Raw genomic sequence first — 15,088 nt, 5'->3', positions numbered from 1 at the left:
CGGAATCCTCGTCCTTGAGGTTGTTCATGGTCAGCGTCACCGAGCTCTGCCCATTGTCCCTGGAGATCCTGAACCGGCCTTGACTGATGGCGCGTACTCGGTGTAACCTCCATTGCTGTTGACACTCACGACGTATTCCAACCCCTGCCCGGGTCTCTGGCGCATCCAGCCCATCCTAAATTGCCTAAAATTGAACCCGGACCCTCGGCAGAGGATGCGCAGGGACCCCCCGGGGGGCTGGAGTTCCCCCCCGCACTCCCGCAGGGTCACGGCCGCCCGGAGCCCTGCGGGACAAAGGGGAGATGGGGGTGAGGGAAAACCCCAGCCCTTGAGCCAAATCCTGAATCTTGGCCCCAAACTTTGACCCTTGGACTTCCCCATCCTCCATCTCCTCCTCCTGCTTGCCTTCCCAGGTGGGTCCCGCCCACCTCCAGATCTGGCTACGCCCAGTTGATTTTGGAAACTAGGATTGAGTGGCATCTGATCCCATGACTCAGAATGCTGCACAATTGCTGTGTTCAATCTATACTATATTACATTAATTCTATATCTACTTCATACTATATTATATCTCATTAATAATATATTATATTTCATTTGTGCTATATTACCACTCCACTAAAGAGATACTAAAAGAATTCAGTACAAAAGACACTAAAATATCCTATAGAAAACCTGTGAGCAATTAAATTGAAAAAAAATAAGAATCAATCAGCAGAACCCAACTGGTAAACGCATGTAGGGGAACGATCCCCCCGACACATTCCACATGTGCAGAAACAGCAGGAGCAGCGATGAGAGATGGGAATCATTTCATCTTCATCTTCTCCCTGTGCTGCTCCAGGAAAAATAATGAGAGAGAGAGAGAGGCAGACAGAGAGAGAGGGAGAGAGAGAGAGAAAGAGAGGGAGAGAGGGAGAGAGGGAGAGAGGGAGAGAGAGGAAGAGAGACAATGGTGTCTGACTGTGCAGGGAACGAGAATGGCACAGCCAGGCCCCGTGCCCATCTCCCCTTTGTCCTGCAGGGCTCCAGGCGGCCGTGACCCATCTGGAGTGCGGGGGGGACCTCCAGCTCCCCGGGGGGTCCCTGCGCCTCCTCTGCCAAGGGTTCGGGTTCTATTTTGGGGGTTTTGGCATGCACTGGGTGCGCCAGAGACCCGGGCAGGGGCTGGAATGGCTTGCAGGGATCAGCAGCAATGGTGCTTGCACCAACTACGCGCCATCGGCACAGGGCCGGTATTGAAGTGAAGGGAGAAACGACCATCCTAGTAATGCATCGAACTCCAATTTTATTGATCAATCAATCACCTTAAATAACAGTGCTAACGAACTCCATGAATATTCTGTAATCCAGATTCATGATAGGCTAACAGAGAAACTTCTAACCACTCCTCTTGTTTTAGAATATCTACAATTGTTTATTAAAAACAGAACCAGTGTTCCCAAAACTTCTACATCTGTTCTCAGGGTGCCAGGTTTTCCCAGAGACGGTGTTCTGCTTGTTATGGGAAGACTGTCTGAGAACTTTATTGTTTATAAAGAGAGTCTAATTGTTTATAGAAATCAGAAGGCTGAGAACTGCTTTACTTTTCCCTTAAACTTTTCTCTCAATTGTATGTCTCATGGCCTTTTCTTTAAGTCATTCTCCGACAGGTCGGTTCACGATCTCCAGGGACAACGGGCAGAGCTCGGTGACGCTGACCATGAACAACCTGAAGGACAAGGATTCCGGATCCTATTTCTGTGCCAAGGGTGCTGGTGCTACTGCTGCTGATAATGATGCCTATGGTATTGGCCCCGCACCCATCGCTGTGTCACCACTTGCCCTCACCTGTCCCAGACCCTTCCCCAAACCCCAGCCCTGACCCCATTCCTGTCCCCGTGCCCCAACCCTGCCCTGGCTCTGCCCCACATTCTCAGCTCCTGGCCCCACACCTCAGCTCGGGGCGCACTCGGGGCCATTTTGGCTCCTGAGCTCTCCTTGGCCCTGCTGACCCAGCCCTTGACCGATGGAATGTTCCAGGTGACTCCACCCTTGCACCCATCTGCTTCTCTCAGCATGGAGCCCTCGACTCGAGATCAATTTCAACAGTTTCATCTCCCCTAACTTCCATGAGTTTTTGGGAAAAAAAAAAGGGTTTTTTCTCCATAGCTCCCAGAGAGGATTCCAGCCCAGCCCCAAGGAGCAGCCCCAGACACCGAGGCCGCTGAGGGAGAAGTGAAGCCCCAGGTGGGAGCGAGGGAGAGAGGGAGGGAGGAGCAGTCGCCACAATTTTGGGGCTCCGCAGCCTCCCCCCACTTCCTCCCCGGCACCTGCCGGGGCCCGGCCGGGGCAGGGAAGGAAACAGAAAGTTCCTGGTTTTGGTCATGGTGAACATCTATGTTTGGCAGAGGCCAGCTCAGCCTCGGGGCGCTGCGGCACAGCGCCGGCTGCACAAAAAGCTTTGTGTGCAAAGGGCCCTGGAGCGATCCCCGCTCCGCACTGGGACGGAGGGGAAGGGCCAGAGTGGGGAGGAATGGGCAAAATTGGGGGAAACTGGGAATTGGGGAAGTGATGGTGGAGTTTGGGGGAAAATATCTGAGATGTGAGAAAAAGAGCCAGGATTTTGGGGAAGGATCAGAGAATTTTGAGCTATTTGGGAAGAGAGAGGAGAGGGCTTGGGACAACAACCACCATCAACACCATGAGCAGCAGCACCACCACCACAACCACTGGTGTAACATTTGGCAAAGAAATAAACGGCGGAATCCTCGTCCTTGAGGTTGTTCATGGTCAGCGCCACCGAGCTCTGCCCGTTGTCCCTGGAGATCGTGAACCGACCCTTGACTGATGGTGTGTAGGCGGTGTAACCAGCATTACCGTAGATCCCCGCGACCCACTCCAGCGCATTCCTGGGTCTCTGACGCATCCAGAACATTCCATAACTCCCAAAATCGAACCCGGACCTTCGGCAGAGGAGGCGCAGGGACCCCCGTGGGGGCTGGAGGTCTCCCCAGCACTCCAGCAGGGTCACGGCCGCCCGGAGCCCTGCGGGACAAAGGGATGGCAAACCTTATTGGTCAAGGGCCTAAAAACAGGTGTGGCCAGCTGGAAAAAGGGATGGGACCCACCTGGGTGGAGGATGATGAACTCCAAGGGTCCCATTTTGGGGCCCAGAGTCAGGATTTGGGTCAAGGGTTGAGCTTTGGCCTCATCCCCATCTCCCCTTTGTCCCACAGGGCTCCGGGCAGCCGTGACCCTGCTAGAGTGCGGGGGGGGGGAACTCCAGACCCCCGGGGGCTCCCTGTCATTGCTGTGCCGAGGGTCCGGGTTCAATGTCGGCAGTGTTGGGATGGGCTGGGTGCGCCAGAGACCCAAGCAGGGGCTGGAAACAGTCGCATGCCTTGACAGTGGTGGATACACCTGGTACCCATCTGAGGTCAAGGGCCGGTTCAGCATCACCAGGGATAACGGGCAGAGCTCAGTGACGCTGACCATGAACAACCTCAAGGACGAGGATTCCGCCGTCTATTTCTGTGCCAAATGCGATTATAGAAATTGGGATGCTGCTGCTGATAGTTTTGGCCCTGTCCCCATCCGCACGTCCCCCCGTCCCCATTTCCCAGACCCTTCCTCATACCCCAGCCCCTGACCCCATTCCAGTCCCTTGTCCCAGCTCTGAACTGGTTCTACACCAGTCTCAGCTCCTGGCTCCAATCTCAGCTCTGGGCTTCAAGGCTCAATCAAGGTCCCCAAACCTGCGTGCAAATGATTGAGATTTGGGGAAAATCAGCCAAATTAGGTCCGTGGCTATGACACAGTTCCACCACTGAAATTTTGGGGCAGAATGGGTCCAGTTTGGAAAAAATGGTTGGGATTTGTGGGACGAGAGTGAGCTCAGGGTGAAACCGGCCCTGATTTGGGGCCAGGAGCTGGGATTTGGGGTCAGAGCAGGGCAGGCTTGGGACAAAGGGTCAGGAGTGGGATCAGGGGTTGGAGGGAAGGGTCTGGCGAACGTGGACAGGTGGGGACACAGACATGGGAACAGGACCAACACCAGCCCTGTCACCATAACCAGCAGTAGGAGAAGCAGTATTAAAAGATTTCACACAGAAATAGGATCTGGAATCCTCGTCCTTGAGGTTGTTCATGGTCAGCATCACTGAGCTCTGCCCGTTGTCCCTGGAGATCCTGAAACGACCCTGCACCGACGGCGCATAGGCGGTGTAACCGCCAGTGTAGTAGATCCTTGTGACGTATTGCAACCCCTGCCCGGGTCTCTGGCGGATCCAGAACATGTCAACACTTCCAAAATCGAACCCGGAGCCTCGGCAGATGAGGCGCAGGGACCCCCTGGGGGGCTGGAGGTACCCCCCGCACTCCAGCAGGGTCACGGCCGCCCGGAGCCCTGCGGGACAAAGGGGGGATGGGGATGGGAAACCTGATTGGCTGTGGTGTCATTGTGGGCGTGCTAAGCTGGAAAATGGGGTGGTGCCACCTGGAAGGAGCAGCAGGAGCAGCAGGAGGATGGGGAGAACCAAGGTCTCAATTGGGGGCCAAGAGTCAGGATTTGGGTCAAGGGTTGAGCTTTGGCCTCATCCCCATCTCCCCTTTGTCCCGCAGGGCTCCGGACGGCTGTGACCCTGCTGGAGTGCCGGGGGGACCTCCAGCCCCCCGGGGGGTCCCTGACGTTGCTGTGCCGAGGATCCGGGTGCAGTTTTGGGGATTATGGAATGTACTGCATCCGCCAGAGATCCGGGCAGGGTTTGGAATATGTCGCAGTCATCTACAACACTGGTGGCAGCACCGGCTATGTGCCATCGTTCAAGGGTCGGTTCACAATCTCCAGGGACAACGGGCAGAGCTCAGTTACGCTGAACAAGAACAACCTCAATGACCAGGATTCCGCCATTTATTTCTGTGCCAAGTGTGCTGCTAATTATTACGCTGAAAGTGCTGGTCGTAGTGACGATGCCCATGAGGTTCCTCTGCCATCCCCGTGTCCCCCCCTGTCCCCGTTGCCCAGACCCTTCCCCCAAACCCCCAGCCCACACCCTGCCCGTGGCCATTGATCCCAACCTTGCTCTGCCTCGGCCCCAGTTCTCACCCGCTGACCCCAAACCACAACTCCGGACCCCACATCTCCACTTGTTCCCCAAAACTTTGCTCTGACGGTCGGGGTTTGAGGCCCAGGGTCCCGATTTGGGGACAAAGGTTGAGGATTCGTGTCAGCGGCTGCTGCTGCAGAAAGCACAAAGTGGGGATTTGGGGCAGATTCGGGCGATTTTTGGAGCCAACTCAGTTGGATTTGGGCAGAATCCGATTGGGGGTTTTGGCGCTGTGGTTGGTGGTGTTGGAACTGGGGGAGATCTGGGGCAAAGGGTCAAGAATGGGGTCAAGGACTGAGATTTGGGGGAAGGGTCTTGGGCCTGGGGGCAGGAGGGGACCCAGTCAAGGGGTTGAGGCCAAGAGCAGAGACATCATTACCCCAACTGGCACCAGCAGCCTTGGCACAGAAATAGGATCCAGAATCCTCATCCTTGAGGTTGTTCATGGTCAGCGTCACCGAGCTCTGCCTGTTGTCCCTGGAGATCCTGAACCGGCCCTTGACTGAACCCACGTACTCGGTGTAACCACCACTGCTGATCCCCGTGAGCCACTCCAACCCCTGCCCGGGTCTCTGGCGGATCCAGAACATTCCATGATCCCCAAAACTGAACCCGGACCCTCGGCAGAGGAGGCGCAGGGACCCCCCGGGGGGCTGGAGGTGCCCCCCGCACTCCAGCAGGGTCACGGCCGATCCCCCATGCCCAAACCTTCACCGGTTTTGCCCCAAATTCCCTTTGTTTGTCCCCAAATCTCCAACAGAGGTATCCTGAATGGTAAAGTGCCTTAAACCGTGCAATTAGCCCCAATCCACCCATTAATTACTTGGACAGCTCTGCCTGACTTTTGCATCGCCCCATCCCCATCTCCCCTTTGTCCCGCAAAGCTCCAGGCGGCCGTGACCCCGCTGGAGTGCGGGGGGGAACTCCAGCCCCCCGGGGGGTCCCTGACGTTTTTGTGCCGAGGGTCCGGGTTCCATTTTGGAAATTTTGGGATGGCCTGGATCCGCCAGAGACCTGAGCAGGGGCTGTAGTGGGTCGGAACCATCACCAGAGGTGGTGGCAGCACCGGGTACGCGGATTCAGTCAAGGGCCGGTTCAGGATCTGCAGGGACAACGGGCAGCACTCGGTGACGCTGACCATGAACAACCTCAAGGACGAGGATTCCAGATCCTATTTCTGCACCAAGGACACCGATGGTCACAGTGCTTATGCTGATGCTGGTTGGAGAAGATGAAACAGGAAAGCCTTATCAATATGAGTGCCTGGCAAAAGATTTTGAGAATATGGAAACCATCAGCGAGATTGAAAGGAAAGCAAGCTTTGAGATCCCTCAGTTACTGAACAACTGGAAAACAGTTGTTCAGCGTGGCCGGCTAAAGGTGATCCCATTTTGATGGAACAACACCCTCTGATTGCAGACAGGCCCAAGGGTCAGAGCAGACCCCACAGCTTGGCAGAAGGGCCCAAAGAGGAGTTTTTAGGGTTTAAAGTTACCCCAAAGAGGAGTTTTTAGGGCTTAAAGTTAATCCAAAGAGGAGTTTTTAGGGTTTCCAAAGAGTAGGTTGTAGGCTTACCAGAAGGGGCTCAAAGAGGAGTTTTTAGGGTTTAAAATGTAACAAAGTGTAGTAATGTAATGACTGTTTTAGGCTGGATGAAATGCTATAGCATTTGTATATTGTACCAGATCGGTTAGTGAGAATTAGAATATTCAACACAGAAGATGATTTATTGTATTATGGTGGGAATCTCACTTTCTTATGCTTCTATTCTCTTAGGGTTTTATGCTCTTACCCTTTTATTCACTGACTTTTTCACTCTCTTACACTTTTTATTCTCTCATGCTTTTTACTCTCTGACCTTTTTTACTCTCTTACTCTCTTCCTCTTTTACCATCTCACCCTCTCTCCTGCTCTCCCCTCTCTTCTCTCAGCCCTGCTCCAGCTGTGCCTGGCAGCTCCCAGCAGGGCCCAGCAGTTCGTCCTTTGCAATAAACCCCAAATTCCACAACCTGGCTGCAGAGATCTCTCGTGTCCGTCCGTCTGTCCCGACCGTCCTATGCCCTGATGCTCCTGCAGTGCTGGTTGGGGAATGGGGCCAAGCCTGGCACTTCAATAGAAGCAACACCATAAGTACCATCAGGAGTATAAGCATATTTGGCACAGAAATAGGATCCGGAATCCTCGTCCTTGAGGTTGTTCATGGTCAGCGTCACCAAGCTCTGCCCGTTGTCCCTGGAGATCCTGAACGGGCCCTTGACTGATGGCGCGTAGTAGGTGCTGGAACCAGAAGGGCTGCTGATCCCCGCGAGCCACTCCAGCCCCTGCTCGGGTCTCTGGCGGATCCATTGCATGGGAAAACTGATGAAAGTGAACCCAGACGCTCGGCAGAGGAGGCGCAGGGACCCCCCGGGGGGCTGGAGGTCCCCCCCGCACTCCAGCAGGGTCACGGCCGCCCGGAGCCCTGCGGGACAAAGGGGAGAAGTGTGCTGAGCTTTGTGGACAGCTGGTTGGCTGTTAAAGGTCACGTTGACATAATGCCGCTGGTCAAGCTTGAAGGGGACAAGTACAGGAGCCAGCAGCCAGTGTCCAGTTACAGGCAAGGACATTGTGCCCTTGGTGCAATGGCAGGGTAGGGGAGAGCATCTTTGGCAGGAATACGAAGAGAAGCTTCAATAAAATACCCACAAGAATGCAGAAGGAGGCGCAGTTGGCTGATGAGTAACCGACCAATGGTGAGCTCGCCTTTGCAATATGCATGAGCCCCATTAACACCGATATAAAGATGCGTGCCTACCAATAAAGATTTGAGACTTGCTGATCACTCACATCGCGTGCCGCATTTCTCCCGCCCATCCCAACAGAGATGGGGATGGGCAAAGCTCAACCCTTGACCCCAAAATCCCAGCTATTGGTCCCAGGTTGTGACAATTTGTTCTTCTCCTCCTGCTCCTGGTCACCCTCCCAGGTGGGTCTCATCCCTTTTTCCAGCTGGCCAAACCCACTGCAGGCCCACAGCCAATCAGGTTTCTCATCCCAATCTCCCCTTTGTTCCGCAGGGTTCCGGGCGGCTGTGACCCTGCTGGAGTGTGGGGGGGGGACCTCCAGCCCCGCGGGGGGTCCCTGCGCCTCCTCTGCCGAGGGTCCGGGTTCGATTTTGGGAATTTTGGGATGGGCTGGATGCGCCAGAGACCTGCGCAGAGTTTGGAGTTTGTGGCGAGTGTCACCACTGATGGCGCCACTCCCAGATACGCGCCATCGTTCAACGGCCAGTTCAGGATCTCCAGGGACAACGGGCAGAGCTCGGTGACGCTGACCATGAACAACCTCAAGGACGAGGATTCCGGATCCTATTTCTGTGCCAAACTTTGCAATGGTTACGCTGGCAATGTTATTGACGCTGGTTTTGGCGTCACTTCTGGTAGTGACCATGATGGTCAACTAATGTCTCCAATCCCAGAGATCCTTCCCCAAAATCTCAGCCGTGTTCCTAAAATCTTGACCATTTCCCCCAAACTCCACCATCACTTCCCCAACTCCCAATTTGCCCCCAATTTTGCCCATTTCTCCCCAATTTCCCCCAGTTCCCCTCCGTCCCAGTGTGGAACGGGGATCGCTCCAGGGCCCTTTGCACACAAAGCTTTTTGTGCAGCCGGCGCTCTGCCGCAGCGCCCCGAGGCTGAGCTGGCCTCTGCCAAACACAGATGTTCACAATGACCAAAACCAGGAACTTTCTGTTTCCTTTCCTGCCCCGGCCGGGCTCCGGCAGCTGCCGGGGAGGAAGTGGGGGGAGGCTGCGGAGCCCCAAAATCGCGGCGTCTGCTCCTCCCTCCCTCCCTTTGTCCCACGTGGGGCTTCACTTCTCCCTCAGCGGCCGCGGTGTCTGGGGCTGCTCCTTGGGGCTGGGCTGGAATCCTCTCTGGGAGCTATGGAGAAAAAACTCTTTTTTTTTTCCCAAAAACACACGAAATTTTATGGAGATGACACTGTTGAAATTGAACTCGAGCCAAGGGCTCCATGCTGAGAGAAGCAGATGGGTTCAAGGGTGGAGTCACCTGGAACGTTCCATCGGTCAAGGGCCGGGTCAGCACGGCCAGGGACAACGGGCTGAGCTCGGTGACGCTGGCCATGTGTGACCACAGGGGAAAGGTCTGGGGACAGCTGAGAACACAGCGATGGGGACAGGGCCAAAAGCACCGGCAATATCAGCATTGCCACCAGAAATACGCTTGGCACAGAAATACGATCCGGAATCCTCGTTCTTGAGGTTGTTCATGGTCAGCGTCACCGAGCTCTGCCCGTTGTCCCTGAAGATCGTGACCCGGCCATTGACCGATGGCGCGTAGAAGGTGTAAGCAGCAGTGTTTCTGATGTAGGCAATGAATTCCAGCCCCTGCCCGGGTCTCTGTCGAGCCCATTCCATGTTAAAACTGCCAAAACTGAACCCGGACCCTCAGCAGAGGAGGCGCAGGGACCCCCCGGGGGGCTGGAGTTCCCCCCTGCACTCCAGCAGGGTCATGGCCGCCCGGAGCCCTGAGGGACAATGGGGAGATGGGGATAAGGCAAAAGCTCAACCCTTGACCCCAAAATTTTTAATCTTGTGCCAAAATTGTGACTGTAACACCCCTACCTCCTCCTGCTGCTCCTGCTGCCCCTCCCAGGTGGGTCCGGGCCCTTTTCCACCAGGCCACGCCCACTTCATGCCCACAGCCAATCAGGTTTCTCATCGCCATTTCCCCTTTTTGCCGCAGGGCTCTGGGCGGCCGTGACCCTGCTGGAGTGTGGGGAGGACCTCCAGCCCCCCGGGGGGTCCCTGCGCCTCCTCTACCGAGGGTCCGGGTTCGATTTCGGCAGTTTTGAAATGGATTGGGTTCGACAGAGACCTGGAAAGGGGCTGGAGTCAGTCGGAAGTATCAGCAGCAGAGGTGGCACCTGGTACGCGCCGTCAGTCAAGGACCGGTTCACGATCTCCAGGGACAACGGGCAGAGCTCGGTGACACTGAACAAGAACAACCTCAAGGACGAGGATTCCGCCGCCTATTTCTGTGCCAAAACCACTGCTTTTGGAAATGTTAATCCTGGTTATGCTATTGACCCCGTCCCCATCTCTGCATCCCTACCTGTCCCCGTTCCCCAGACTCTTCCCCCATTCCCCATCCCCTGACCCCACTCCTGTCCCTCTGTCCCAGCCCTGCTCTGGCTCTGCCCCAAATGTCCCCTCTGGGCAGCACTCAGTGCCCTCGTTCCCCAAATGTCACCGAAATGTCTGGATATGGGTCCAAAGTTAAGATCAGGGGTCAAGAATTCAAATTTTAGCCCAAAATTCCTGATGTGAGGCCAAGGGGCAGATTTGTGTAAGTGGCTGTTACTCGGAGCTTGCAGGGGAGATTTGGGGTAAAACTGCACAAGTCTGGGGGCAATGGTTGGGATTGGAGCGACGAGGCCGAGCTCAGGGTTAAACCGGCCCTGATTTGGGGCCAGGAGCTGAGATTTGGGGCCAGAGCTGAGATTTGGGGCCAGAGCAGGGACAAAGGAACAGGAGTGGGGTCAGAGGTTGGAGGGAAGGGTCTGGGGAACCGGGACACAGTTGGGAATGAAACAACAAATATCAGCAACATAACCACTAGCACCAGTAGCATCGCGTTTGGAACAGAAATAGGATCCGGAATCCTCGTCCTTGAGGTTGTTCATGGTCAGCGTCACCGAGCTCTGCCCATTGTCCCTGGAGATCCTGAAGCGGCCCTTGACGGAATCCGCGTACCTGGTGCTGCCACCATCACTGTTTGTGCTGGCGATGAATTCCAGCCCCTGCCCGGGTCTCTGGCGGATCCAGCCCATCCCAAAACTCCCAAAACTTAACCCGGACCCTCGGCAGAGGAGGCGCAGGGACCCCCCGGGGGGCTGGAGGTCCCCCCTGCACTCCAGCAGGGTCACGGCCGCCCGGAGCTCTGCGGGACAAAGGGGAGATGGGGATGAGGCCAAAGCTCAACCCTTGACCCAAATCCTGACTATTGGCCCCAAACTGGGATCTTTAGAGTTCATCATCCTCCCAGGTGGATTCTACCCCTTTGTCCAGCTGGCCACACGCACTTGGAGGCCCTTGACCAATCAGACTTTTGATTTCCATCATCTCCCCTTTGTCCCGCAGGGCTCCGGACGGCCGTGACCCTGCTGGGGTGCGGGGGGGACCTCCAGCCCCCCGGGGGTTCCCTGCGCCTTCTCTGCCGAGGGTCCGGTTTCAGTTTCGGCAGTTTTGGGATGGGCTGGTATCGACAGACACCAAAGAATTCACTGGAGTGGCTTGCAAGTATCACCAGCAATGGTGGCCGCACCAGCTGCGCACCGTCGGTCAGGGGCCGGTTCAGGATCTCCAGGGACAACGGGCAGAGCTCGGTGACGCTGACCATGAACAACCTCAAGGACGAGGATTCCGGATCTTATTTCTGTGCCGTACCTTATTGTAGTGGTTGCTGGGCTGCTGGTAACAGTGGTGACGATGTTGGTGATTGCCTCCAGGCCATGCTTTTTGCCCCACTCCCTTCATTTTGTCCCTAAAGCTCTGATTTTCATCTCAAACCTTTCTTCTTGACGCACTCCTTGACCTTTTCACTCCATTTACAACAACAGTGGCCACAGACACCAAGCCCTCCCCTGCTCCTGCCCCAAAACTCAACCATTGGCCCCAAACCTTCACCCCTGGCCTCCAGTTCAGGCCTCCTCCAATCAGGGCCCGGGGAGCTGAGGGAGATTTGGGTGAAATATGCAAAACTGGGGGAAAGTGTAGGGTTCAGGCAGCAGGGGCCGAGTTTGGGGGAAACTCTTTAACACTTGAGGAGAAAAGCTGGGCTCTAAAGGAAGGATCACTGGGAGTGGAGACATCTGGTGACCATCCTTGGGCTGGGGCCACTGCCGGAATTGTCACTAAAAGCAGCAACACCACCACCATAACTACTACTAGCACATTTGGTGCAGAAATAAACGGCGGAATCCTCGTCCTTGAGGTTGTTCATGGTCAGCATCACCGAGCTCTGCCCATTGTCCCTGGAGATCCTGAACCGGCCCTTGAACAATGGCGCGTAGCCGGTGCTGCCACCATTGCTGTTGATACTGGCGATGTACTCCAGCCCCTGCCCGGGTCTCTGGCGCATCCAGCCCATCCCAAAACTGCCAAAATCAAACCCAGATGCGCGGCACAGCTACGTCAGGGACCCCCCGGGGGGCTGGAGGTCCCCCCCGCACTCCAGCAGGGTCACGGCTGCCTGGAGCCCTGCGGGACAAAGGGGAGATGGGGATGGGAAACCTGATTGGTCCAGAAGGGGAAAAGGGGCGTGACTTCCAAGAAAAAGTGGTGGGACCCACCTGGGAGGGGCAGCAGGAGCAGCAGGGCCAGGAGCCGGAGGGAGCTCGAGGCTGTGGCCGGGATGTTTCCCGGGTTGGGGTCCCGGGGGTTTTGGGGGTCATTAACAGTGCATTAACTGTATAATCAATGCAGAATGCTCAGGATGAGGTGTCTAATTAATTAAAGAATTGATTGGGATTAATTGAAGTTTTGAGGATTGTTGAGATATGGAAAACTGGTGGGGTTTTGGGGCTAAACAAGGGGAGTTATGAGAGAAATTGGTGAAGGTTTGGGGATGGGCTCCGGGCGGCCGTGACCCTGCTGGAGTCCAGGGGGCACCTCCAGCCCCCCGGGGGGTCCCTGCGCCTCCTCTGCCGCACCTCTGGGTTTGATTTCGAAAAATTTGCAATGCTGTGGATCCGCCAGAGACCCGGGCAGGGGCTGGAAATGGTGGCAGGGATCAGCAGAAGAAGTGGCAGCATCTTTTACGCGGACTCGGTCAAGGGCCGGTTCACATTGACGAGCGACAACGGGCAGAGCTCGCTGACGCTGACCATGAACAACCTCAAGGACGAGGATTCCGCCACCTATTTCTGTGCCAAAACCAGTACTGATGGTTGTTGTAATCCTGCTGCTCATCTTGATCAAACTGATCTAATCACTGCGTCCCTGTCTGCATCCCCGCGCCCCAGACCCTTCCCCCAAACCCCATTCCTGTCCCTCTGTCCCAGCCCTGCTCTGGCTCTGCCCCAAATGTCCCCACTGAGCCACACTCAGTGCCCTCGTTCCCCAAATGTCACTGAAATGTCTGGATTTGAGCCCAAAGTTAAGATCAGGGATCAAGAATTCAAATTGTAGCCCAAAATTCCCAATGTGAGTCCAACGGGGCCAGATTTGGGTGTGTGGCTGACTCGGTGCGCGCAGGGCAGATTTGGGGCTAAACTGGACAAGTCTGGGGGCAATGATTGGGTTTGGAGGGACGAGGCCGAGCTCAGGGTGAAACTGGCCCTGATTTGGGGACAGGAGCTGAGATTTGGGGCCAGAGAAGGGCAGAGCTGGGACACGGGGACAGGAATGGGGTCAGGGATTGGGGTTTGGGGAAAGAATCTGGAAAATGGGGACAAGTGGGGAAACACCAATGCGGATGGGGACAAAAGGATTTGCAGCAACAGCCCAAACTGCATATTTGGCATAGAAATAGGATCCGGAATCCTCGTCCTTGAGGTTGTTCATGGTCAGCGTCACCGAGCTCTGCCCGTTGTCCCTGGAGATCGTGAACCGGCCCTGCACTGAATCTGCGTACCTTGTGCTGGAACCATCACTGTTGATGCTGGCGATGAATTCCAGCCCCTGCCCGGGTCTCTGGCACACCCAGAACATTGCAAAACCCCCAAAACTGAATCCAGACCCTCGGCACAGCAACGTCAGGGACCCCCCGGGGGTCTGGAGGTCCCCCCCGCACTCCAGCAGGGTCACGGCCGCCCGGATCCCTGCGGGACAAAGGGGAGATGGGGATGAGAAACCTGATTGGTCCAGGGCCTCAAAGGAGGCGTGGCAACCTGAAAAAAGGGATGGGAGGAGGATGATGAACTCGAAGGGTCCCAACCTGGGGCCAATAGTTGGGATTTTGGGGTCAAGGGTTGAGCTTTGGCCTCGTCCCCATCTCCCCTTTGTCCCGTAGGGCTCTGGGCGGCCGTGACCCTGCTGGAGTGCGGGGGGGACCTCCAGCCCCCCGGGGGGTCCCTGCGCCTCCTCGTCTCAGGGTCCGGGTTCAGTTTCGGACGAACCAGTCTGATGTGGATCCGCCAGCGGCCTGGGCAGGGCCTGGAATACATTGCAGGGATTGATTATGATGGAGACACCAGACACCCGTCATCGTTCAGCCGCCGAGTCAGCATCTCCAGGGACAACGGGCAGAGCTCAGTGACGCTGACCATGAACAACCTCAAGGACGAGGATTCTGGATCCTATTTCTGTGTCAAATGTTACAGCAGTGGTTGTGCTGATGCTAGTGCTGGTTATGGTGTTGATGGTGATTGTGGTCCCAAGCTCTCTCCTCTCTGTTTCCAAATAACTCAGAATTCTCTAATCCATCCCCAAAATCCTCACCCCTATTTCTCAAATCTTGACCATTTCACCATCATTTCCCCAATTCCCGATCCTATTTCTGTGCCAAACGTGACAATGGTTATGCTCCTGGTGCTGCTGCTGTTGGCTCCATCCCCTGCCCCGAGTGCTCTGAGACCCCCAGACCCCTCGCCCGAACCTCAGCCCTCTCTCAACCGTTTCTCCAAACCTTTCAGCTGTTTAACCCCAAAATCTAAACCTTCATCTCTTGATCTAAACTTTGTTCCTAAAATCTTTGTCCTACAGCTCAATGTTGGCCCAGGGCTGGACACAGGGTTCAGAGGTCAAGATGGGGGTCAAAGTATGAGATCTGGGGGAAGGGGCTGGGGTTTGGGGACACCTGGGGACCAGGAGAGGAGAGAGAGGGGCCAAACCCGGGATGGTCACCATAACCACCAGCAGCACCTGCCCAGTCAGCAAAACCACAGGCGCATTTGGCACAGAAATAGGATCCGGAATCCTTGTCCTTGAGGTTGTTCATGGTCAGCGTCACCGAGCTCTGCCTGTTTTCCCTGGAGATCGTGAACCGGCCCTTGAC

General features: G+C 55.8%; 1 gene segment (V, D, J or C); it reads left to right on the top strand.

Annotated features, from left to right (window-relative positions):
• Nucleotides 1-12,726: 12,726 nt before the first annotated feature.
• Nucleotides 12,727-14,734, top strand: LOC128946214 (immunoglobulin heavy variable 3-9-like; the record flags this gene model as incomplete). The annotated part of the segment is given in 2 exon segments: nucleotides 12,727-13,045; nucleotides 14,727-14,734. Coding segments are annotated over 2 exon segments (327 nt in total), but the record flags the coding sequence as incomplete, so codon positions are not given.
• Between the last annotated feature and the right edge of the window lie 354 nt (nucleotides 14,735-15,088).

This window comes from Melozone crissalis, unplaced genomic scaffold, assembly GCF_028551555.1.
Source record: "Melozone crissalis strain CALT ecotype California unplaced genomic scaffold, PUWL_Pcris_2 ptg000079l_1, whole genome shotgun sequence".
NCBI classification, from domain to species: domain Eukaryota; kingdom Metazoa; phylum Chordata; class Aves; order Passeriformes; family Passerellidae; genus Melozone; species Melozone crissalis.
This window is presented reverse-complemented; position numbering and strand designations above follow the sequence as displayed.